Source organism: Panicum virgatum, chromosome 1K, assembly GCF_016808335.1.
Source record: "Panicum virgatum strain AP13 chromosome 1K, P.virgatum_v5, whole genome shotgun sequence".
Lineage (NCBI taxonomy): Eukaryota > Viridiplantae > Streptophyta > Magnoliopsida > Poales > Poaceae > Panicum > Panicum virgatum.
Window position 1 is genome coordinate 1,989,696 of NC_053136.1, and position 24,700 is coordinate 2,014,395.

The 24,700-nt window shown below is 47.5% G+C and overlaps 5 protein-coding genes and 1 long non-coding RNA gene across 9 annotated transcripts; 1 reads left to right on the plus strand and 5 right to left on the minus strand.

Annotated features, from left to right (window-relative positions):
• Positions 1-1,971: 1,971 nt before the first annotated feature.
• LOC120705951 lies at positions 1,972-5,741 on the minus strand. Its single transcript, XR_005688134.1, has 4 exons — positions 3,962-5,741; positions 2,852-3,876; positions 2,691-2,771; positions 1,972-2,609 (listed from the first exon to the last, which is right to left on the minus strand). It is a non-coding gene; the product is annotated as an uncharacterized LOC120705951 (long non-coding RNA).
• Positions 5,742-6,481: 740 nt separating this feature from the next.
• On the minus strand, positions 6,482-7,883 carry LOC120705863. The gene is made up of 2 exons (XM_039990434.1): positions 7,171-7,883; positions 6,482-7,081 (listed from the first exon to the last, which is right to left on the minus strand). The coding sequence occupies exons 1-2, from the start codon at positions 7,678-7,680 to the stop codon at positions 6,743-6,745; spliced, it is 849 nt and encodes a 282-aa protein (XP_039846368.1). The 5' UTR covers positions 7,681-7,883; the 3' UTR covers positions 6,482-6,742.
• Positions 7,884-9,886: 2,003 nt separating this feature from the next.
• On the minus strand, positions 9,887-10,764 carry LOC120706004 (calcium-binding protein KIC-like). The gene has a single exon (XM_039990598.1). The coding sequence runs from the start codon at positions 10,506-10,508 to the stop codon at positions 10,053-10,055; it is 456 nt and encodes a 151-aa protein (XP_039846532.1). The 5' UTR covers positions 10,509-10,764; the 3' UTR covers positions 9,887-10,052.
• A 1,030-nt stretch (positions 10,765-11,794) lies between these two features.
• Positions 11,795-13,577, plus strand: LOC120706092 (histone-lysine N-methyltransferase ATXR6-like). The gene is made up of 3 exons (XM_039990688.1): positions 11,795-12,177; positions 12,280-12,599; positions 12,709-13,577. Exons 1-3 carry the CDS (start codon positions 11,892-11,894, stop codon positions 13,180-13,182), a joined length of 1,080 nt encoding a protein of 359 aa, XP_039846622.1. The 5' UTR covers positions 11,795-11,891; the 3' UTR covers positions 13,183-13,577.
• An 839-nt stretch (positions 13,578-14,416) lies between these two features.
• Positions 14,417-18,510, minus strand: LOC120706261 (serine/arginine-rich splicing factor RS41-like). Of its 4 annotated transcripts, XM_039991107.1 has the most exons (7): positions 18,359-18,455; positions 17,019-17,152; positions 16,006-16,343; positions 15,720-15,832; positions 15,392-15,627; positions 14,827-15,267; positions 14,417-14,742 (listed from the first exon to the last, which is right to left on the minus strand). In XM_039991107.1, the coding sequence occupies exons 4-7, from the start codon at positions 15,813-15,815 to the stop codon at positions 14,712-14,714; spliced, it is 804 nt and encodes a 267-aa protein (XP_039847041.1). In that variant the 5' UTR covers positions 15,816-15,832; positions 16,006-16,343; positions 17,019-17,152; positions 18,359-18,455; the 3' UTR covers positions 14,417-14,711. The 4 variants fall into 4 exon arrangements, with proteins under 4 accessions (XP_039847041.1, XP_039846970.1, XP_039846832.1 ...); XM_039991036.1 differs by lacking the exon at positions 16,006-16,343 and having other exon boundaries at positions 14,417-14,739; positions 18,359-18,510; XM_039990898.1 differs by lacking the exon at positions 16,006-16,343 and having other exon boundaries at positions 18,359-18,510.
• A 1,721-nt stretch (positions 18,511-20,231) lies between these two features.
• Positions 20,232-24,536, minus strand: LOC120706171 (ribosomal RNA small subunit methyltransferase, chloroplastic). Its single transcript, XM_039990787.1, has 10 exons — positions 24,248-24,536; positions 24,014-24,163; positions 23,531-23,587; positions 23,133-23,225; positions 22,780-22,875; positions 22,424-22,508; positions 21,547-21,599; positions 21,354-21,437; positions 21,100-21,210; positions 20,232-21,024 (listed from the first exon to the last, which is right to left on the minus strand). Exons 1-10 carry the CDS (start codon positions 24,470-24,472, stop codon positions 20,959-20,961), a joined length of 1,020 nt encoding a protein of 339 aa, XP_039846721.1. The 5' UTR covers positions 24,473-24,536; the 3' UTR covers positions 20,232-20,958.
• Between the last annotated feature and the right edge of the window lie 164 nt (positions 24,537-24,700).

Consider the following 24,700-nt stretch of genomic DNA (forward strand, 5'->3'; position numbering starts at 1 on the left):
TAGAAGTTCCACCATGATTGGATAGTAGATGCTTCCATAGAACGGTTAATCAACTAGAATCTTGAAGCTAAAACTTGAAAGTAAGGACCTACTCTTTATTGCTTTTCAGCAAAAGAAAAACCAGAGCCTTACAAAGCCTTGCATAGTCTAGCTAAGGTGGGCTATTTATACCCGTTGTCGGTTAAGTCTTGCTGAGTATTAGAATACTCAGCCTTGCTGTTGAAACCCTTTTTCAGGTATGACTTTTGAGGATCAGATCGCTAGCTTGACCTATCCTTGCGCTTTGCCTCCTGGCTGGTCCGTAGAATGGGATACGTCTTCGGCCGGCAATGACTATGACGAGTGATACCCGGCTTGGGCTAGCTTGGTATACTTTTGGCGACGTGTTGTAGAGATTGTGTTTCTTCTTCCGCTGTTTAGACTCTGAACTGATAATCATGGCTTGTATAACCGTTTTACTTAAGTTGGTTTTGTAATAATGGTTTGAACTATTTTGTAATCACTACTGAACTTGCCTGCGTTGTAAATTTTGTGGTTGTAATATCTCTGGACTCGCCTTCGTGCGAGGTATGCTTGTTCGATCCGAGAATCGGTGGTTGTATCGGGACGTTACCCGACAGACCAAAAATTGTTCCGTTTGAAGTGCGTTTAAGCTAATGTTGCCTTTATGGTGATGGTTTACGCACTTGAGCCGGGATAATTTAGGCGGTTCTGCCACAGCTTTCATATATAGAAATTGGCTCCCACTTGCCTATGGCCTACCTCCTCTTTCCCCAGTGCCCAGTGGGTCGGATTTTCTATCCCACGTTCACTTTGTTCGCTGCAAATCAGTCAATAGTGGTTTTCTCTCACATTAAACCAGCACCGGCCACCAGCCAGCCAGCAATACTTTTTTCTCACAACAAATCAGCACCAGCCATCAGCCACAGCACAACGAACAGAGTGGTTGTCAGAAATGAGACGACATCGGCAGCAGGAATGTTGAGTGGTTAGGGCAAGCAGTGGAGCTAGGTCTTGTTTGGTTTTTTAAATAGTTGTCATCTCGAATGTTCCACTGTCAATTTGAATATTTGGATGTCAACTTAATATAAAAATAATTGCATAAGTTGCAATTAGGACTCTGGACGAATTTATTAAGTAAATTAATGCATAATTAGCGAAAGGTTACTGTAGCAATTAGTGGCCAAATAATAAGCTAATGAGTGAAATGCACAGCCGGTCTCTAAACTTGTCACGGGGTGTCACTTAAGTCCACGAACTCGTAAATTGCACTTCTGGCCCCCTAAACTTGTTAAGTTGTGCGCCGCAGGTCCATACCCCTCTTTGCTGCCTTTTTTGGCCACCGTGGCACGGGCCACGTCGGATCCTTCCCCTGGAAGGGACATCTACATTTGCAAAAAGGCCCCCACCCTTTTGACAATCCACATTTCCCTTCTCTCTCTCTCTCTCTCTCTCTCTCTCTCTCTCTCTCTCTCTCTCTCTCTTCTCCGTTTTGCCCCCAAATCATTCCCGTCGCCCTCTCCCTGTTCTTCCCCATTGTGTACGCCATGGCTGGCGAATCTCATGCTTCGGCCTCAGATGCGAGGAGCTCAGGAGGTGTGCTGCTGATCATCTGCACGGATTGCGGGTGGAGGAGGGTAGTGCGCCGCCCATCGCAGCAGCCATGGAGCAAAGGGAAGGTTTTCTACTGTTGCCCCAATCACAAGGTAAGTTAGGGTTGGGATTGACTTGGGATTTGGTTGGATTCTTGGTGATTTTGTACCTGTCAAAAGCCGGATGTGATGTGGTCTTCTTTTGCAGCGAGATGGGAGTGGTTGCCCATTTTTTTATTGGGAAGCTACATACACCGATCTGCTGGCCAGTAAACACAAGAACTGGCATTGTGATGAATCAAGGATGTATGGAGTGAATCCAGGATGCATGGAGCGAATCAACGATGCTGGAGCAGCATGGGAGGAGGCAGATGGATTCAATGGCAATGTATGGGCGAAGGAACACCCTGGATGTGTAGGAATTGGGAAAGAGTTAGTCAGTTTGGTCAAGGCACTGTGCTTGATTTGTGTTTGTATCCTGTTTGTGTCTATGCTAGTATGCTAGTTCAGATTACCAAGTGAGAGTTCACAGTCTGTATCTATGTATGCAAACCCTTAGTTGTTATGTAATGAGAGATGGAAGTTTGAATGCAGATATAAATTCTGGCACATTGTTATGAATGCGGACATCCACAGTTGCATTGTTTTAGTGCGTAGCATGAAGCTGGCCAAAATACATTCTAATGTTCATCTATCTTCCATGAACTATCTCGTACTATCTAACAGCCATGCACAGAAATTCCATTTCTGTGTCTGCTATACAAAAGAGCAAAAGCATCACTAGTGTTTGTGTTGCTGCTATAGAAAAGCATAAGACCATCAAGTCTTAGTTTTCTTCTTAGGTGGAGCAGTGGCCTTCTTCTTAGGTGGAGAAGTGGCCTTCTCCTTAGTTGCCCTTGATCTTCCTTTCTTGGTTGCAGAGGTAGGTGGCACAGGCCTTGTCGATGGAATGTTTGACATGATGAATGCAGAATCTGGCAAGGGTTCAGACTACAGGTTCCTTGCGCTGGCCTAGGGCTATTGAAAACACCGTTCATTTTATAGCTATCTATTACTTAGCAGAACATAGTGCAAGTCAAAATATTTCATTCTTCTTACCTCTTCTTTCATTTGAGAAAGCATTGTGTTGGACATCTGTGATAGTAGTGGCTGACTTCCTTCCTCAAACTGCATTGACTCCTACAGCCATATACATACAGCTAGAACAATCAGACTTCAATTTCATCATGTTCCATTAAACAAAGCGAAGTGTTAAATACCTGGCTAACATTTGGATCCCCTGATGCATGTGTTTTTTCTATGGTTTCCTCCAGTTGAACATTAGGACCCCTCTGAACAAGCAGTTTGGGCCTAAGTCCTGCCTTCTTGAGGTTACATCCACCCTTGTTGTGACCTTTTCCACCACAATAGGAACAAGTGATTATAGTTCCATGCTTTGACATTTTAGGACCATTCTTCCCTTCAACCTCATGAGGCTGCTTCCTTCTATTCTTGGCAGGTCTGCCAACCTTCTTTTCATAAACAGGAGGGAGAACTTCAGTTTCAATGACTTTTGTCCACTGACTTTGATCATTGCAAGGTCAAATTTTAGGGCCATATATTATCGGATACCTAGCAGATGAATAGCATTCATGGACAACTGACTCTGGACTGATTCTCTCATGCCTCATGCATGAGATGGCGTGGGAGCACGGGATACCAGTCAGGTCCCATCTTCTACAGTCACACTGCTTCTGAACAATGTCAACAATGTACTGTGTGTCCAATGACTGCACCTGGAAAATTCCCTTACCAGCAGGCAGTGCATAACATGTGTTAGCCCACTCTGTATTTTTGGCTATCTTCTTCCTTATCTTGGGACAGATAGGGCCCTGCCACATTTCACCCACTTCCTTTTCCTTAGTATAGTGTCTTGTCATCAGTTGTCTCTTTATCTGCTCTAACATACTCAAAACAAGCATCTTCCTCTAGCTTCCAGTATGTACTTGTTGAAAACCTCATAACTGTTGTTCAATAGTATGTCACACTTACAGTAAGAACTGAAAAGGCTCTAACCCAAGTCTTAGGAGGCATCTTGTAGCCAATCATATGCTGCCTGGTTTAATTCCCTCATTTTCCCCATGTTCATGTTCCATTTAGTTTCTGTAGTAGACCTTGCACACATCCACAGTTGGTTTTTCAAGATCTCACCTTTGAAATGTTGCTGGAAATTGGAGCACAGATGCCTTACACAGAACCTATGCTCAGCCTCAGGAAAAACTTGACCCACAGCTGGAACTAAACCCTGCAAAATTGGATATATACATTAGACTAAACATATAAACAGTCAAGGCAATTGGATATATACAATCATGATGGTCCTTTTGTACCTTTTGTTTGTCTGTCATAAGTGTCCAGGGATAAGTGTTTTGAATGCCAAGATCTTCCTTCAAAGTCTGCAGGAACCACTTCCATGTAGCTAATGCCTCAACTTCCACAACAACAAATGCAATTGGATATATATACAATTATTTGGATCAATTCCAACAGCAGTCAGCATGATACCTCCATACTTAGTCTTCAAGTGGCATCCATCAAGACATATGAGAGGTCTACATCCAGCTAGAAAACCCCTTTTATAGGCATCAAGTGACACATACATGGAGCAAAAAATATTTCCATTCAGATTTAGGTAGAAAGTAATGTCTGGATTGCTCCTCCTCAATTCATGACCATAGTCCCATAGCCTCTTGTACTGATCTACCTCATCCCCAAGAACTTTCTTCATTGCAAGTCTACAAGCTCTAGCTAGTTTAGTTCTGGATGGTGTGAGATTCCACTCCTTTTGAACTGTCCTTGCAAAATTGGCAAGTGTCATCTTCTAGTCTGCCCTAAATGACTCAACATATTTCTCAGCTAGCCATGTTGATGTACATTTTTTGACAAACCATTTCTTCTGGCATGTGTGCTTACCATAATAAGTCTTCACCATCAATCTTCACTTCTGCTGTCACTTGAGGCATAAAGATTCCATGGACAACTTGCTTCACAGTGAGCTCTGAGCCTTTTCTTCTCATTCCTTGGCATCTTGATGTCCACTCTATGCTTAACATTATACTCTGTGATAGCCTTCCTAAGCAACTCAACAGATTCAAAGATCATGCCAACTTTGAAAACTGGATTTTCCATGTCTTCTGGTCTGAATGACTTGAACCTCAATTTGAACTCACCTTCTCCATCAGAATCTGGTAGCTGCAGGTCATCTTCATCAGTAGACAACTCAACGCCATTACTATCCTCAAAAGGCATTGTGTTCCTCTTCAACTTGCTCCCTGCAGCCTTCTTGCCCTTGCCTTTACCATATCCCAGGTCAGCCACATCCTCATCTACATTCTCAACAAATAAGTCGTCGTCATCATCTTCTATTTCATAGTCACTATCCACGAAATCTGAGTCACTGTCACTGTCACTTTCCTCCCCACCATTGCCTCTTCCAAGTTCAGCTATGCCTGCACCCACATCCTCTTCACTGTTATTCAAATTGGAGTAAAAATCAAGTAATTTCTCCCTTGTTTTGTTCTCAACCACAATCACCTTGGATGGGCTAAACACCTTTTGTTTTGTTCTCAACTCACTATATCATCCCAGTTTATTCCTGCAAAGTTATTATCATGATCAAAATACACCACAAGGTTTCTGTGCCGGTTAACCACTGATGCCATCACCATTGTATCTTTGTCTTCAGCAATAATTCTAAGACCATCTGAAAGGTCCTTCCCAGGTAGTAACCAATATATCTTAAAAGCTGCTGATTTTGGATAATGCAATTCCTCAAAAAAAAAATCCTCAAACCAAAGTGGAGACCAAGTATCAATATCACAGTGATCAAACCAGTTCACTCTCTCATCAACGTATGCCCTGTTCGAACCTTGCCCAACAGAAAATCCACCATGGTGCACCTCTACTGTGAACTCATCACTGTCAACACCTACCAAACATCAATTCAAGCTCATCACAACAGGGTATTGCCATAGCCCTAAACCCAAACATGAAAATCCATCTCAATACTAAACCCTAGCCGCAAAAGGAGCAACTTTTCTATCTCAAGCACCAGGGAAATCCACAATACTATAGCCTACAACCAGTACTACTATGCAATTTTGGGCACCAAATCACTCACCATAGTTGGGCGCTACTTGCCCTTCTCGGCGTAGCGTGGGCGGCATCGTGCAGGTTCGCCGCGATTGCCGCGGTAACCCGCAATCCGGGGGTCGGCCTCCCCCTTCTCCTCCGCTTCTTCCTCCTCGCCGCTGATTGCCTCCGCCAGCACGCTCCTCCGACAACCGTCGCCCTCTCCGCCGTCCCGCGGGAAGAAGCCGATGGGGCGTGAAGGGAAATGTGGATGGTCAAAAGGGCGGGGGCCTTTTTGCAAATGTAGATGTCCCTTTCAGGGAAAGATCCGACGTGACCAGTGCCACGGTAGCCAAAAAGGCAGCAAAGGGGGTATGGACCTGCGGCGCACAACTTAACAAGTTTAACGGGCCAGAAGTGCAATTTACGAGTTCGTGGACCTAAGTGACACCCCGTGACAAGTTTAGGGGCCGGCTGACCATTGCATAGCTTCGCCTCTGATTATGCACATACTACAAAATCGAGCATTGGCGCCAAAAAATAACGTGTCAATAGTTTTCGTGCGTTCATGATTTATTTGAAGGAACCTCAATAGAAGCTGGGGGTAGTGTTTGTCCAAATCAAAGATAATGTAAAGTTCTGTTTAAAACTGTCGTTCCGAGAAACAAAACACAACGTTTAATAAGTACTGTCATGATTTAGTTTCCTATATACACCTGCAACCATCTAGTGGACAGCAACATTGTTAGCTGTATTGACTAATGACTATGATCCGGACATCCGTGAAAGTTTAAATTTTGGCGATTCACGCGTCGACTGATTTAGCATAAAAAACGAGCTCTTACTGTGTATTACGAGGGGGGAAAGAAACTGGGATTCCACACATGTCAAGAAAACCACCCTGCACAAACGGAGAAAGAACTGCACTGAACGAGCTGAACACACGGCTACCATCAAGTCAACAACCTAACGGGATGGAAGAAGAGAAGAGACATGCAGATGCAGAGTAGCAGAGGATGCCCCGGGCGCCGCTCATGGAGTCATGGCCAGGTGGTGAACTCGAAGACCTTGCCGACGATCTCGAGGCCGGTGGGGATCTGCCAGATGAAGAGCAGGACGTTGAGCGCGTTGAGCGCGATGTGCAGGCTCCTGGCCGTCTCGTTCCCCTTCTGCATCGCCGGGACCAGCGCCGCCGCGCCCGCCCACAGCACCGTGATGGCCGCTCCGGCGAAGAGGTGGGGCCCCGGGAAGAGCTTGCCGGTGCGGAACCAGGTGTTGAGCGGGCCGCCGACGGACTCGAGCACGCCGAGGCCGAGCAGGATGGACCCCGCGTTGAAGTGCCGATCCCGGAACGACCCCTTGAGCAGCTTCTTCCGCTCCTGATCGAAATGGTGTGGCAGCTGATTGAAATCCCGTTCCTGCCACAGTGGTTTCAGTGCAGAAATTAAATGCGACCGGTGGGAGTTACCTCGGTGAGCTCGTCGATCTTGATCTCGGCCGGCGACTTGGGCGCGGGCGGCGGCGGCGCAGCGGAGTCCCCGGCCCCGACCGCGGCCGGCGTGGCGGCGGCGGCGGCGGGCTTGAGCTGCTTCTTGAGGTCGTTGATCTCGTCCTGGACGGTGCGCACCCGGCGCCACTGCCAGCCGAGGTACCCGGCCCAGAGCGTGTAGCCGAAGAGCCCGCCCATGACGAGCGGGTGCAGCAGCGCGAAGCTCCGGCCCTCGAGGATCCCGAACTCGCCCCCCGCCGCCAGCGCGTCCGGCGGCACCGCCGCCGCCAGCAGCAGCGGCACCGCCGCGGAGCTCAGCGGAGGAGCGGGCAGCTGCTGCTGCTGCCGCCGCCGCGCTAGCTGCTGCTTAGGGGGGCCGCCGTTGCTCTTGGACGAGGGGGCGGTGGACGCGGAGCAGGAGACCCGGAGGTGGCCGCCGGGGCGGACGGCCGCGAGCGGCGGCGCGGCCATGGGTGCGGCGCCCACCATCTCGCGCGCTCTGCTCTGCTCTACTTTCCGACGCGGGCGGGCGCGATCGAGGTGCGGGTGACCTGAGCTCCGACTGGTTGGTAGGGATGGTGGCGGAGCGCGGGAGAGGAGATAAGGCGGGGACGAGAGCCGAGTGGACGACGAGACAAGTGTGCTGGGCTGGGCCTCTCCCGAGGAGCGGAGAAGAGTGTGGCACTGGCAGGGAGAGGGGTACGTGGCGCTCACGCGCGCCCGGCACCTTTTGGCCTCCGCCGTACGCTTTCCTCCGGCGAAAGCCGACGCTGGGACGGGGGACGTGGGTCGTCGGAGGTGCACGGCCACGGCCTCTAGCCGACGTGGCCGATCTGTGGCACTGCCAACTGCCAACAGAGAGAGCGTAAGAACGACCCGACCCGGCCCAACTAGGTCCCGCCGGATCCTCTTTGTGGTGGCCCAACTATAACCTCGTAAAAGCTCTATGATGATTTCCCAATTTCTCTCCATCTTGTTACATGCCAATTTCTTATCCCTTTCGTTTTGATTGCTGTAGAAAAAATTGTCCTGCTCCAGCACTATTCCCTATTAGAGGAGGCCCAATAATATAAACTAACTAGGTGATTTTCCGCACATTACTGCAGAATTTTTGCGAATTTTTTGATAAATTATGACTAAAAGATATAAAAGATTAGATAAAACACAATGAGACCATGTAGTATTATATTGATCAAGATTTCTTGAAATAATAGATTTTTGAATAACAAAAACTTGTCACTAATTGACCTCTGGAATCCTCTCTCCAAAAGTTGGTGAAACGCGTTCTCTATTTTGTGTTGCATAAGCAAAAGAAAATATTTTAACTTACATGTTGTTAGTTGAGAGCATAATCATTTCTAGGATGAACTTAGATATGATGTTGGTATGGTAATCCACCTACAATTAGCATGATTTTTGTTTCTTCCAGAAATTTACGGTAGGGCAGAAAGATAAGAAAAAATCATTTTGTGGGAAAAGATAAGAAAATTTGTGCGACTAAGATTAGCAAAGTCAAAGCAAAGTAAATCTTGCACTGAGGAAAAAAAACAGACCACCAGCAACATGGACCTCATCTTCCAGCTTGCATAGGCCAGTGGCGTGATGGCCAAGATCCTCCGCCAGTTCCTGGCCAATGGCCACGTCGCGTTCGCTGCCTACAACGTGGCGTCCGACAGTGGAAGCTACACACGCACCACGGGATGGAGATGGAATCGACGCTGGAGCTCCGTGGCGCCCCGGCATAGGCAAATGTATATGTATACATGTGCAAGCTTAGGGAGTTGTACAGTCAGCCTCTGTAATCTTGATCGTATCGTGGAGACTCTAAGAGACTTAGTACTCATCGGTAGTTGCCAACAAAGTGCCTCTTAATGCTCAGCGGTAGCGGATAGCAAAGTGCCCCTTAAGGCTCAGAGGTAGTGCCCAACAAAGTGCCCCTAATGTATGACAGTAAATGTTTCATGTTCATCTATTAATTATGCATCTTTGTATGGACGGTACGGATTATGCTAGTTGCTGAGATCCAATGGACAATACTAATTGAGATGATGTAGCTTAATGTGGTTGCAGAAAAATTAAAGTAAATGAATCTTAGTGTGGACTAACTTTATAGATATGTATTATATACTTAAAATAGGATGCCTGCCAAGTCAATATATGATTCTCTAAATGTGTTCCAAAAAGCCCCTTGATCCTAAGATGATGCATTGGACTGGGTTGCCAGAAGTTTAGATATTCTCCCCAAATTTGATTGCTGAACTTGATTGGCTGCTAGCAGGGTTAGCACCATTCGCTCTTCTCCAACCCACGCAAAGGATCGGAAGGTCCGGCTACAGCCTCCCATTCTCACGTTCCTCATAGGATTGCGCCGCCTCCGCTTCATTCCCGTATACCCAAGCTCCACTCTCAAACCATCCGTGACCGCTTGGTCCCGTCCAGGAGGCGCTGCGCGGCTCAACGGCGCAGCAGCCATGACCGTGCGAGGATTTGGTGGCAGTCGGAACGGTCAGCGATGGCAGAGGAGAACGCACGGCGGCGGCCTGAGCAGTGAGCACAGAGTGATTTTTCTCTTTCTTACAGGATTTTTCTGCTGCAGCTCCGTCATCTTTTTACTGGCAAATATACTTCAGTCAAACATGACGAAATTGATACGTCAAATGCAATTGGTTTGGGTTTGCTTGAGCACCGACCAACATGTCAAACCAAAGTTGCACGAAATTATTATTACGTCGAAGAACAGTCACTCACAGAGTAGTAATCATCATCACGGTAGTTACAGCAGACACCTCACGAGTCACGATTAATCTCCGATCACGGCGGCGCAGGCAACGCAGAGTCCAGGTAGTCCGGCCAATTGTTTATCAAACCGAGCGGCGGCTCGCCGGGGCCGGGGCCGCCGTGCCACTGCCGCCGGCGTCGGCGGGGCGGGGCTGTTCTTCTCCTCGGGCGAGCTCCTCGGCGATGGCCTCCTCGAGCCAGGCCTCGGCGTCGGCCATGATGCCGGGGCTGAGGCGCACCATGAGGACGCAGAACTCGGCCTCGCTGAGCGCGCCGTCGCCGTCGGCGTCGCCCTCGCGCACCATGGCGTCGGCCTCCGCGGGCGTCATCCCGGCCACGCCCAGCGCCGCCGCGCCGCCGCGGCGCAGGCTCTCGGCCGTGATGGCGCCCCGCGCCGGGTCGGCCAGCAGGCGGAACCCCGCCCGGAGCTCCGCCAGCAGGCCCGCCGTGCCCAGCCGCTCCCCCATCACCGGCAGCAGGTCCTCGTACGCCTCCGCCGCCTCGGAGCCGCCGGCGCGGGGGCTCGCTGGCGCCGCCATGGTGGGCCGGGCTGGATCGGTGGCGCGCTCGCTGCTCCTGGCGGCCGACGGCTGCGGCGGGCGAGAAAAGGAAGCAGCTTTGTTGTTGTTTGGGTGGAGGGCGAATTCGATGGCGTGTGTTGAGTGTTGACAATGGACAGCAGGCAGACACGCTGCGTGTAAAAAACCCGAGCTTTGGACGACGGCACGAGGTCGATGCCGGCGCGGCTAGCTGGTGCGTGGCTGCGTTAGGCGGGCACACTGCCACGCGATCATCTCATCTCATCTCATCTCATATTTTGACTGCTATAGTCATCAATTTAAATTTTCAATTGCCGTTGAGTTCAAATTTCAAACCCGCCTCGTTCTAGAACGAGAGATTCATCCAACAAAAAACATTTGATGATAGCGGCAGGTTCGAAGTAAACACAGGGACTTGGAACAGCACGGGCGGCGGCGTCAGGACGGGGGCGATCCCAATTCCCGTCGGAGGCGAGCTTCCAGGAAGCTTCGCCGACGCAGATTTTTGTTTGGCACGAGACGAGGTCAGTGTCCTTTCTCCTTGTCAAGAAGTCCCCCATCTAGGCTAGGCATCTACTGACTCCACACTGTACATCCGGCCCGGGTCCAGCCACGTCATCACCATGGCGCACGGGCGCGGAGAAGGGATTTCCCTTTTCGGACCGGACCTTCTCGTGCTGCGACGGCACGGATTGCATGGAGGCGGCATGCATCCGGAGGGGAGGAGGTGGGTGACGACACGGCCGGTGCGCGTCGCCGTCGGAGGAAGCTTCCCAGAAGCAGAAGCGGGGGGGAGTCGCGTGCCGGGACAGGACGATGCGCCTGGGCAGTAGAGGGCAAAGCAGCACCGAGAGATCCCTTTTCTTCTTCCCGTGGAGAGCCAACGATCACCATTGTTGAATGCTGATTCATTTGAGCTCGCAGATTGCTTTGCGTGCTGTGTTGCGTCTCAACACATTCCATTTTTCTGATTTTTTTTCGGAACAATTTTCCCTTTTTTCTTAAAAAAAAAGAAAGATGCCTATCCCGCAGGAGTAACTGGGCTCGAATCGGAAGGAATGAGCTCATGGCCCGGCCCATTTTGCGCCAGCCCACTACACTTCAACAACCAAAGGCCCATCTACAGAAACTTGGCGCGCGCTGACCTCCGGCCTCCCCGCGGTTCCCGCGAACCCGAGCCCCCGTGCGCGCCAAAACCCCACCCCTCTCCCTCTCCCGCCGCCGCCCCGGCCTCCATTTCTAGTATTTACCCACCCACCACCTGTCCCTCCTCCTCCTCCGTACCCCACCTCACCCACCCAGCCCCGCGGCCGGCGCCCGCCTCGCCAGTCCCACACGAGCTAGCACCCCGCGCGCGCTCTCGATCCTCGCGCGCCTCAGCGGATGGGCGCCGCCGGCCAGCTCCGCCGCCGGACGCGCGCGCGGACGGCGCCGAGCCGGGCGGAGACCGGCGGCGGCGGCGACGACGACGTGAGCTGCGAGGCGTGCGGGTCCGGGGACGCCGCCGCGGAGCTGATGCTGTGCGACGGCTGCGACCGCGGGTTCCACATCTTCTGCCTCCGCCCCATCCTCCCGCGCGTGCCAGCCGGCGACTGGTTCTGCCCCTCCTGCCGCTCCCCGGCCCCCGCCAAGTCCAAGTCCGCCGCCGCCACCGCCAGGAAGCCCAAACGTGAGCACCCGCTTCCCTCCCGCTCATCGATTTCGCAATGCTAGCCGTTGGCGCTTGTTTCCTGAATTGGGGATTTCTTCTCTTCCCCACCCTGCCCTGCAGAGTTTCCCCTGGGCCAGACCAAGATCGTGGATTTCTTCAAGATCCAGCGGAGCCCGCTGGCCGCGGCGGCGGCGGGGTCGTCGGAGGCGAGGAAGCGGAAGCGGAAGCCCGCGGGGGCGCTGGTGGTGTCCAAGAAGAAGAAGCGGAAGCTGCTGCCCTTCAACCCCAGCGACGACCCCGCGCAGCGGCTCCACCAGATGGCCTCTCTCGCCACCGCGCTCACGGCCACCGGCGCCGTCTTCAGCAACCACCTCACCTACCAGCCCGGCATGGCGCCGCGCTCCGCCAACCGCGCCGCCCTCGAGGCCGGAGGGATGCAGGTGCCAATTCCCTTTCCTTTCTTTTTTGTCTTGTCGCCGCCGATCCCAGGCACCAACCACCATTGCCTTGTCGCTGAAGCTGAATCGATCTGGATCTCCTTGCCGCCAGGTGCTGCCGAAGGAGGACGTGGAGACGCTGAGCCAGTGCCAGCGGATGATGGAGCGTGGGGAGTGCCCGCCCCTGCTGGTGGTGTACGACCCCGTGGAGGGGTTCACGGTGGAGGCGGACCGGTTCATCAGGGACCTGACCATCATCACCGAGTACGTCGGCGACGTGGACTACCTGCGGAACCGGGAGCACGACGACGGCGACAGCATGATGACGCTGCTCTCGGCGTCGGCGCCGTCCCGGAGCCTCGTCATCTGCCCCGACCGGCGCAGCAACATCGCGCGCTTCATCAACGGCATCAACAACCACACGCCGGAGGGCAGGAAGAAGCAGAACCTCAAGTGCGTGCGCTTCGACGTCGCCGGCGAGTGCCGGGTGCTGCTGGTGGCCAACAGGGACATCTCCAAGGGGGAGAGGCTCTACTACGACTACAACGGCTCGGAGCACGAGTACCCGACACACCATTTCGTGTGACCACCGATCGAGCTCCCTCCTAAGCTAAGAAACTTGAGATGATGTTGTTGCTGGGTTTGGGGGATCAGATCAGAGTAGCAGCTTCTAACCTGCATATTCATGTAGCTGAAAAGGTAGCAATTTGAGCAGAGGTAGCAGTCTGATTGGTGACATTGGAGGTTCAAACCCAGGGAAGGGGATTGTATTGTATTGTATTGTCAGTGATTCCTGTTGTAAAACATGGCTGCTGGATCAACCATCAGTCTGGGAAGCAATGGCAATGGCCAGGAAGGGTATCTGTTCATCTCATACCTGATTGACTCCAACATCTTCAGAGTTCCTACGTATTGTCCAAGTAGAAACAAACAGTTGGCCTGAATCATAGTACTGTCTCACTGGTAGTGTTGTTCCAAGTACATTTTGTCAGAGTGAGCTTTGGTGCTTCAAAAGTTCAGGCTGGGGTGCTTTTGCTGACTTGCAATCTGGCATGTGCTGGCTACGGGAAAAGGAGCTGACAGCAGGTCACCACAAGCTTACCGCGTTTAACCATAGCAGCTTGAAGTTAGTTTTCGTTGCTATCACGAATCAGTCAATCCTAACTTCTTAACCGTTTGGCCCACTTTTAAAGGCTAATTTTTCCCTAACTACATTCAGATGGCTAATCTTTCTGTCACATAAGTGCAGCTAGATCGACATTGGCGCCTTAGTAGACAATAATGTACATCAAAATTGATTGTCAACCAAACCAGCCACTAATTTTGTCTTGCTATGGGCATAGACTTTGCTACTCCCTCTACTCAGGTTTGTCATGGACAAGAGATCTGTAAGGCTCACAAATTTGATCGCTAGTTCAATATAATTATGGGAGTATTTGGATTCAAGGGCTAATCTCCAAAAATGCTAAAGTTCAGCAGTAGTGGGGTGGGCTAAACTTTAGCTAACATTTAAAAAATTTAGCAATTGTATCAGTGCTAATAGATGCTAAAGTTTAGCACTCAACTTTAGCCCATCCAAACAAGTCCTATATAACACAGCAAAAGTATACTATTATGAAACTATTTTTTCAATATAAATCTGCTTGAGTCATTTTCAAATACCCAAAACAAACAAAGGAAGGAAAGATAATCTGCAATCTAGGTTTCAATAAATTGACTTCAAGCCATCGAAAACACCAATTAGAAGATAAATTAAAAGAAAACGCTGGAAATGTACAGCAAATAAAATGGCCACGTTGGGAAAAATAATACAGCAATAGTGGTAAAATAAACAAGATCAAGCAATAGAGACGTTCAGCAGCAACATCACGATAAAAACAGAAATACCGCCAACAAGATGGTTCAACTGAACACTGAAAGCTACCAGTCAATACATGAGTTACATTCTGGAGTTGCTTCATAGAGAAACGGGAAATATTAGCTAACATCGCCCGTTCAATACAAGCTAACACAGATGGTACAAAAGTTTCCTGGTGCTTAACATTACCAACTTCAACATAACATCAGTTCACACATTCAGCCAAAGCGGGTGGCTTGAACACAGGCATGGAGAACTTAATCTCTCTCATCCCTTCCAGGCGAGCTGCTACATAATGCAAACAAGTGATTCAGTGTGATGCCTCACATAATGCTCTAAGACACAGCAATATTATGATGACACCAAAAATACCTGGGGGGCCTGTCATAGCCATGACTGGATTCACGGCGTTCGCGACGAGGGCTGGCTTCACGGCGCTCGCGACGAGGGCTGGCTTCACGGCGCTCGCGACGAGGACTAGCTTCATGGCGCTCGCGACGAGGACTAGCTTCACGGCGCTCGTTGTCATAGTTGGGGCTGCCCCTGTCGCCACCTCTGCCACCACCATTTGAGCCATTATCAGGGCTACGCCTGTCACCTCCCCTGTCATAGTCCGGGCTCCCCCTCTCCCGTCCTCTTCCATAGTCAGGGCTACCCCTCTCCCGTCCTCTGCCGTAAGGACTTGGAGATCGCTTTCTGCCTGGGGATCTTTCACGACCTCTCCTGTCTGGGCTGTATCCGTTCCCTCTTTCACCTCTTTCATCATCATCACGAAGTGCATATTCAACTGAGATGACCCTGTCCATGAAATGGCTGCCACAAGAATGCCAGTCAGTCAAGGTCTACAGTGGCAATTTCCACTAAATGTGTAGTAAACTAGCAATAAAACATAGCTAAAATATTCTCAATAAGCAAACGACAAGCATGAGCATATTACCTTCCATTAGTACCCTCCAATGCTCTAGTAGCATCCTCCTGTACCTCGAACTGGACAAATGCAAAGTTCTTTTTGATTCTCACATTCGCAACCCTGCCATATTTATCAAAGTGCCTCTCCAGATCTCGAATTCTTGTGTTGATTGGGTCAAAGTTGATGACAAACAAGGTTTTGGTCGGCCTTGCACTGGTTGGAGATCTCCTCAAGCTGCCTTTTCGACCAGCACTGCGATCCTCCTGCACAAATAATAGATATGACAATTCAGTAAAACTAGACAATAGGTTATTAAGTTCTAACAGGTCAATACTCTTTTTTCACATCTGCTCACCTTTGTCCACTCAACTCTGATTCTCCTTCCTTTCCTGCCAAAATCAATTCCATCAAGTCTATTGATAGCATCTTCAGCATCACGTTCTTCTTCCATGTAGACAAATGCAAACCCTTCATGTTCAACATAAAAAAAGAAGTGATTGATTGTTCAAAGAAATCACAGTATGGTCCAAACTCTAGAGTAAACAAAAAGGACTACAAGATGAATCGCGATGCAATATCTACAAGGAAACTTTCACCTCGCAAATCTACAGACTGATACACTAGAATGAACAGGAACAGACCTTGTATATGTTGAACTAAACAATGTCAGAGTACAACAATCCAAACATTCGTGGCACATCAAAGAATTGGTGGTGCAACCTCCACTTCTCTCCAGCCGGCCATGAGATTGGCATGGTTGGATTGGCGAGGAAATGGTGATCAGGCGGGGGAGGAGGGTGCAGTGTTGATCGTAAATGTAAGACATCGGTCACGAGGTGGTCGTTGCCAAGTGAACAGATGCCATGGTGGATTGTGAACTCCTGGAGATGGACAAGACATGAGGTGGGGCTCAGGCAGATGCAGGAAAGGTAGAGCCCAGTCCATCAACCAGGAAGAGCACATATGCTCCATGATATTCCTGCGGCAAAGAAATAATTGAGTACTGGACCTAAATTTCAAGAAAAAGCTTCTTTTCTAAACTTATCCTGATTCAAACTTGTCCAATGACTTAACAATAAAACACAAAAACAATCTGATTTTTGCTGAAACTCCTCTGGCTTCACAACGGATGAAGTAACAACTTGGTTTATTTGCAGCTTCCTACACCAGACATGGTTGAAGGAAGATCAATAATATCTGCCACATCATGGTTACAGCAATTTCCACTTGAACTCACCGGATCATATTAGTCAAATGAACACACTCTTAAGAGGTCATATGTGAAGATCATGTATCTGTTCACAGCCATACATGATTTGAACCGAATAGTAAATCAAATTGCAAAACCAAGAAGGCACTGCCCCTTTTTTGGACAGCTAAAATTTATTGAAAATTTAAAACAATGCAAGTCAAGCAGCATTGTCTTATAAATATATTCGGTAATACTTCAGCATATAAAACAAAGAAACAATTGGGGGGTGGGACAAATCAGAGCCTCAATATCAGTAATGTTAGCTGACTCTAGAAGTAATTCACTTAATGAAATAAAACTCTTGTCCCTTGACCAAAAATTACAGATAGCTAAAGCAGAAAAATATTATCTTGCTAAATATCATCATAAATTCGAGAATAACATGGCAAGGAACAGACTAACCTGTCTTTAGATCCACTCGTTCCACTCTTCCATACTTGCCAAAAAGTCGCTCAATCTCGGAAATGCGGACATCATAGTCAAGGTTCCCACAAAAAACTGGCCTCATTTTACTGGTTGAGGTTCTATTCCTGAATCTGTATAATATTTTTTACAAAAAAAATATCATTAGCTCTTGAATACAAAACACAAATCCAAAATCAAGTCTAACAGTGTTTCATCAAAAGGCCCTTAACAAATAACAGCAGCTCTTCACAGTCCATCAAAACAGAAAAAAAAAAGAACACTGAAGAAAGTTGTTAGATCAAAACATCACTTCAAGCTTTCCCAAATATCAGCAGACTTGTGGTTAGTTTTTAGGATACAAGATACACTGTCTGTCTAAACACATATAAGGTGTTCTATAGAACATGTCATATGACCTGCAGACTGGTCAATAAAATTAGATATTATACGTTATTACACTTACAATTTGTTTTGAGTTCAAAAGCCAATTGCACCTCAAAAGTTTCACATTCCACCGGGCTATAGATTATTTCAAATAGGAGCAAACGAAACTGAACTACCATACAGTCAACGTAATTTTTAATGTACACACTAGCAAAAAAAAAGAGAGAGAGAGTAGAAACAAACATGATGAATATTGAAAGGGTCCCTGACCCTTCTAAGAAGATACAGCCAAATATTTCATGACCAATGTAAGCCAGTCTACAACCAAAACAGCAGATGGGAGGCCTGTTTAACAGAGTACCAGCATAGGGACTCACTGAACGATTTCAAAACCTTCAACCTTCTTACTGACTGCCAAAGCAAGCATCAAGCAAACAGAAGGGGCAAGGGGCTACATAAAATCAAATCCAACATGATACACGTATCTCTATCGATACATTTGGATCTCCCCTTTCTACAATCCCTAATTCCCAGCAAATCCAACCACTTCATTCTCAGCTATACATATTGCAAGCAACGATAGAAGCGAGAGGGTATAATTTTCTGGCAATTCCTCTTGCCTAAACCAGCCAGCCAGCTATTAAAAACCACAGGTGAAACCAGAACCCAATCATCAAATCAACCATTGACCTAACAGTAGGCATCACTTGGCAGAAACCCCGACCAACGCACTGAAATTCAAATTTCAGACAGCGTAGATTCCACAAAAGCAGGGGCCGGTGCCTGCATCATAGATCCAGCTATGTTTGCAAGCAAATCCGCAACGAGCTGGGCAGGTTGGGGTCATCGGCCCCAGAGAGGCAGATTCGGATTCGAGGGTTCACAGCAACGAGAAGAAATCATGCGGAACACAAGGGGTCCGACGGCTACGCTAGGGCGCTAGGGTTGCGTACCACGGAGGGGCTGCTTGGTTGGTGGCTCGCCTCCCCTCGCCGCCGCCGCAGACGCCGCCGCGGAAGGGGAACGGGGACGAAGGGGATTAGGGCTGGAGAGGCGACCTAGCAGGTGTATTTCAGATATTTATTTCGTGATTATTACAGGTGTGAACTTTGGACCACTGTTTGATTGTTTTTACCACTTTGCCACTGGGTTGTGTTGGGTTGGGTTGTGGTGGGCCTACGGCGCTAAATTCGATCCACTTCGCATCCCTTCGTTTGAAACTGCGTTAGCTGTTCGACGTTCAAAATTGATAACGGTTCTCTAAATATTTGCTCATTAAGACAATCCCCAACCCTCCTACTAGAATGTTGTTCATACCATTAGTCTCTTACTCTTTTTTTTTCTTAGACACCACCTATAGACACTATAGGTTGGGGATAGCCTAAGTAAACAAAACACATTCATTTCATTATATTTTAAGTACTGCGAACGCACAGATAACCTTAAAATAATCTCAATAGGTGGTTTCATTTTATTGTTCCTAAAAGTGTTATTTTATCAAAACACAAATGAAACTATGGATGAAACTCACCCCACAATGTATTTTTTATACTTACTATTTCATAGGCTCTCGTCCTATTTAATTCTAAAAGCAACTCCAATTCACCCCTCTTCCCACCTCCTATTTTGGTTTTAGGAGAGAGAAACAAAAAAATCCCCTCCAACCTATCTCTCGTCACGTTACTATAGGAGACATCTCATCCGACCTCCTACGTCTAGGAGCCCCGGTCCGGACTCTCATCCGAGTGGAGTAGCAACCGTCGTCCCTTCCCGCGCCGGCTGGGACGCCATTCCCGCCGTGGTGCTGTCGCTGTGCCGCCTGTCGCAGGGCCGGCCGCCGGGGGCCGCCGCGCAGGAGCTGCGTCGGACGCCTGTGTCCACCGCGCGGGTGCTGCGGCAGCCGTTTGTGGTCCCGTGCGGGTGCTGCGCCGGGCGAGCTGTGCGCCGGCCGCCTGTGTAACTCGTCGCATGGGAGGGAGAGCAACAGAGAAGGGACGCAGCGGTACAAGGAGGGAGCTAGCGCTGGAAGGGGAGGATGTCTCGGAGGAGAGGAACATGGCAATTGAACAGGAACAGCCCATTTTCTTGGGTAGCTTTAACGGAGCCATTGATTTCTAAAATGTTCTTGCAATTTTTATGTGATATGGTTGGATCCGATAATGCAGGGAGCAAGATGGAACCCTGAATGATCCGATAAAACAGGTCGTTCAAAATATTGTGGTTCCAAATATATCCGTTGGAAATAAATCATGCAAAAATAAAATGGTAATTCAAAATAATGCTGATGGTAGTTATTTCATATGAATAAAGAATGAGGGAGTTAGAGATATAGGAGCTAGTATGAGAGATCTGTTGGAGTTCATTGTGAAATAGGAGACAAAAACAAGATGATAGACTCATATTGGAATAGGGGGTCAAAAGTAGGAGGTGGGTTGGAGTTGCTCCAAGACTCATAAAATATTGATAACCGTCCATACATGATTTCATCTTGATAAAACTCATTTCATCTCTCTCCTCAGTAAACTAGTGCCACTTCATCTAAAATGGTGACACAACACTTTATTTAATGTGCATGAAACTCTCATGAAACACCCACTGAGAATGGCCTTATGAACACCCATGAGATGCGATTTGTCACAAACGTCTATGCGGTATTTTAGAAGATTTGTCGTGAACTTTTTAATTATTGCAAGCTATGAAATTCTTATGGATTCACTTCTAAAAAAATGATTATGGATTCTAACAGGATATATCTGAATTCAGAAGAATTTTGTTGGAATTCCAACATGAGTTGAGCTGGATCTGGATCTCATGGAAACCTTTCTTTTTTTTTTACCATCTAAACGTGATTACCATGAATCTTTTTTTCAGCTATCGGTCATGAATAGATATACAATGTCTGAAAGTGTATCATGACAAGTACGCAAGTACTGTCTGATTATTTCAGCACGCCCATACTGCAAGAGAGGATAAAGTGTCCTTCCAGGACAGTTTATGATTGACGTCTAAACCTGGCACCTCTATCTATCAACATACCATGCACCGGCGTGAGGCGTCTTTGCCTTACATTGCTCCGGCATGCATCTTTGGCCTTTAGATCCCCTCCTCTATTTCCGAAGAGATGAACCAGGGTAGAAGATCCAGTATGTACATGGTAGTTCGCCAAAAAAAAAAAGGTACATATAGCGCCATTCTTTTCTGCAGGACTGTACAATTTCCACGGCATGGAAAAATATTACTTTCAAGTTTGAACATCACCATCCATGGAGAACTGCTGACTGTGTGCCAGTAGATCAATTGCGGCAGTTGTAACCCATGAAGAAAACCCAGCTGGTTATCGGAGGTTAGCATACTCTCAATTGCTCAAATGTCAGGATTAGAAAAATCTGAACTCAAGGCAAGTTGCAAGATCCTATCCTTCTAGCCAATTTACTTCCCGTCTTAAGGATCAGGTTTTACCTGCAGAGCAACTCTCGGGCAGTTAGGCCCTGCTCACTTCATCATCATGCCAACAAGCAAGTCCCTAGGCATTTCGAAGGCACTGCATATATAATCAAACTTCCACCAGGTGACTGTGCAATCTCACGAAATCGTCCAATGTCAGATCAGAAGGTCTAGCCTGCCAGCAGTTGAGCAGTTAGCACATAATGCAGAGAGGGTGGAGAGGATACACAGGAAAGGAGCGAGAGCTTACTGTAACTGGAAGACCAATTTTGTGAAGAGCAGCCTCGATCTCAGAAGAAGAGCATAGGTGCTGAAGAGATTTCCTAAGCATCTTGCGCTTCCCATTAAAAGCAGAATTCACCTGAAAGTCAAGAATGAGAGCTAATCTTAATGGTAGCTAATCTTAATGGTAGTTCCAAGAATGTGGGAATTAATTTCAACCACAGAAAGCACTTCACATGTTGGGGCTCGTTTTTGCTCATCATGGCCCCATGACTCACTCACCATTGAAAAGAAGCTTTTGGGGGAACCAACTGGTGGATACTCCTCAGCGTTCCTTAGTTTAAAGCTGATAACAGCACCATGAACCTGCGAATGGCATTGGCTAAGAATAGTATAGACTTTTAATAAGGTTTATGAAAACCAAGCCTATTCCCCAAAGGCCCAAAGTAAGTCACACGTGTAAGAAAGAGATTACCTTTGGTCGAGGAAAAAAATTCTCTCTGTCCACTCTGAACTTGTATTCAGGTTCTGAAAAGAAGAAACAGATTACTTGCTTGTCAGTAAATGCAAGCTATGAGCTGTGATCCATGAATGGACTAGGCATTCTAACCAAACAGTCAAAACTTGTCCGATTTCAGGTGATTCCACGATATTGAAGAATATGGACGAATAGCTACACAAAAATTAAGGCACTCTTGCTCACATTTGAAAAGCATTTTGATTGAACTCTTTGAGCAGAATCCAAGATACAGGACACTCACTCCCAATTTAACTATGCAACATGAATGTGTATCTACAAGTGGAATCCCTAACGAACAATAACATGCTTAACTGTAGTAACGAGCCTGATGAAATGTATCAGACAGAATTAGAAAACTGATTAAAGTGCACTAGAACTATTCAAGGTAGAACAAAGTGATACTGTATATTTTTTCATAAGACCCTTGTCAGAGCTGCTGTCCAAATCAGAGTAATTGACAGAACTTTTATGATGAAGCTGTGAAATGCAGCGTGTGAACTAACAGTTGTGGAAGAGGTATCGCCATTGTTTATTTTTGGAAGTGACATCCATTGTTCTATGAGCAACATAGAAGAAAAAATACAACATAATTCAATTAGAAAACTTAAGCTCTAAGTTTGTAATTTCCCAGTTTTTAATTTTTTTTCCTTTTCACCAAGTGCTTTCTTTATTCTCTGTCGGGACTAAAAAGGGATATCCAGAAGCCGAACTATTTATAAAAAAATTGATAAGACAGAAAATATACTGTCAAGTAGATGAAGCCTACAAGCATCATTTACAGACAAATTGGCCAACAAGGAGTCCCTCAAAGTGTTTCATACGAAAAGCTTACCTGAGTAGAAATTGACAAACACATTTATAGGTCGGTACTCCGGAGTTTGTATCGAAGAATCTGCAAGACGCACTACCGTTTCATCCTGAAAACGAGAATATGAAATATGTGTCCCCAAAAATATTAAAAAAGTAAATCATTCAAACTGAGAGAGGAGGCAAAAAAAGATAGATTAAATTATTCCATTTCTAAGTAGATATACACACAAAAACGAGCTGTGTTTCTAAAATCAAGAACACATAGAAATATATGACTACCGGAAGTTCCACATCTTCTGAAGCCTGGACCATCGCTAGTTCATAATTAACTGTTGGCAATATTAGCCATTGAAAGTGAAAATAAGAGTTGGCTCAAACCTGAAGCATAAGCACCACGACAGAGAAAATATCCCCCATTGGGAGAAGTAGTTTGACAACTTCGGTGCTGACATTGAATGGTAAGTTTGACACAACCTGCAAAGTAGAAAGTGGAACATGTTAAAAAAACAAGCCTCATTGCATCCAATCACTCTGTTCGCTGTTTGGCTCCTCCAGCCAGCCAACAGTATTTTTCTCTCACATCACTCCAGCACCAGCCTCCAGCCACCAGTCAAAAAACAGTATTTTTCTCTCATACCACTCCAGCACCAGCCACCAGCACCAGCACAGCGAACAGAGTGAATGGATGTAGAGCTCCATATAAATTTTCTGTGTGCAGGCATTAAGTTCACCTTTGCACGCTTTGTGGTGTTATGATATTTCTCCTTCATGAAAGGAAGAAAATGGGAGCGAATGTGAAATTTTGTGATGTCTTCTTCGATGACCTGCACCAGATTTCAGATTTGTACTATCAACAGAGATCATGAGCAAGGCAAGCTTGATTGTAGCAACAACACTTTGTTGATACATTTTTAACTTCTGGATTCCTGATTTTGTCAGATGATGAAATTATTCATCTGTGGAAAATGATGACAGATAGAAATCATGAGCTGTTTACAGGACATCAACGTCCATGTTGATGTCCAGAGAGCAACAAGAGAATATTGCAAATCATTTTTGTTAAGGAAACGCAACAAATGAAGAACTATTTTTCTTTTTTGACATCAACAAATGAAGAACTAGATGCTACCTTCAGTCGCTCTGTAGATCCAAACCTATCTTTCACAAGGGTAGCCATATGCTTATCCTGTTGCCAAAAAAAGGGAAATATAAAGCATTTCTAGACTTCAACAGTTAAAACTCCAAAAAGGAAAAACAAAATCACAACTACTTTCTCCATTCCGACAAGGCAAAACATTCTGTAATTTCAAGCGAGCCATATCTATTTAATTATTTGGACCCACGCACAAGTTCAGATTCAAGTTGTATTGCCATCGTCAAATGTGAATCTACCAGAAATTTAAGGAACTAAAAGATACTTATGTCAAACAGGTAACTTCTTCCAATCTTTCACAAGTAACCCAAACATCACCCTATCGGCACACGGTCTCAGGTCAGTCTATATAAAAGTGAGACGCCGATCATAGAAGTGTAGCAGGAGCTCCGACTCCCAGCAGGCAGCGGTCAGCTGTCGGCACAGTTAAGCTACGGAAACATCAGCAATGTCACCGACCTTCTCGACGGCGAAGACGGTTGCGCCGGCCTCGAGCAGCGCGGCGGTGAGCGACCCGGTTCCCGGTCCGATCTCGAGCACGACGTCCCCCTCCTCCACCCCCGCCGCCGCCGCCAGCTCCTCGTTCACCTTGGAGTTCAGCATGTAGTTCTGCGGGGGGAAACGAGAAGCCTGGTAGGTACGCGACGCGAGGGAACTTGTCGCGCTAGGAAGCGAATCTCAATGCGACAGGACCTGGCCGAGCGACTTGCGGGGGACGTGGCGGCCGCGGGAGTTGAGGGAGCGGATGGTGGAGTGGTAGTCGTCGGCGCCGGGCGTGGCGTCCGCGACGGTGGCGGCGCGGAGGATCACGCCGCGGGGAGAGTAGGCACGGCCGCGAGGTGGCGGCCCGCGGCGAGGAGCTGCCGGAGTCGGAGACGAGCGCCGCAGCGCTGGGGATAAGCAGGTGAGCTCCACCATTTTGCAAACCTTTTCTTCCCCTTCTAATTTTTTAAAGAAAAACAAAACGATATAATAAACCGATCAATTGGGCTGTTTTGGTGGGCTGGGCTGAGCCGAGCCGGCATCATATAGTACTCAAATGCCGATAAGTTGATGGGCTTTGCATATTTATCCGTAGCTTTGACCAGGATACCTGTATATATCTTTCGGAAGAAAAAAAAATTAATCATCTTCCAATATTTGAGA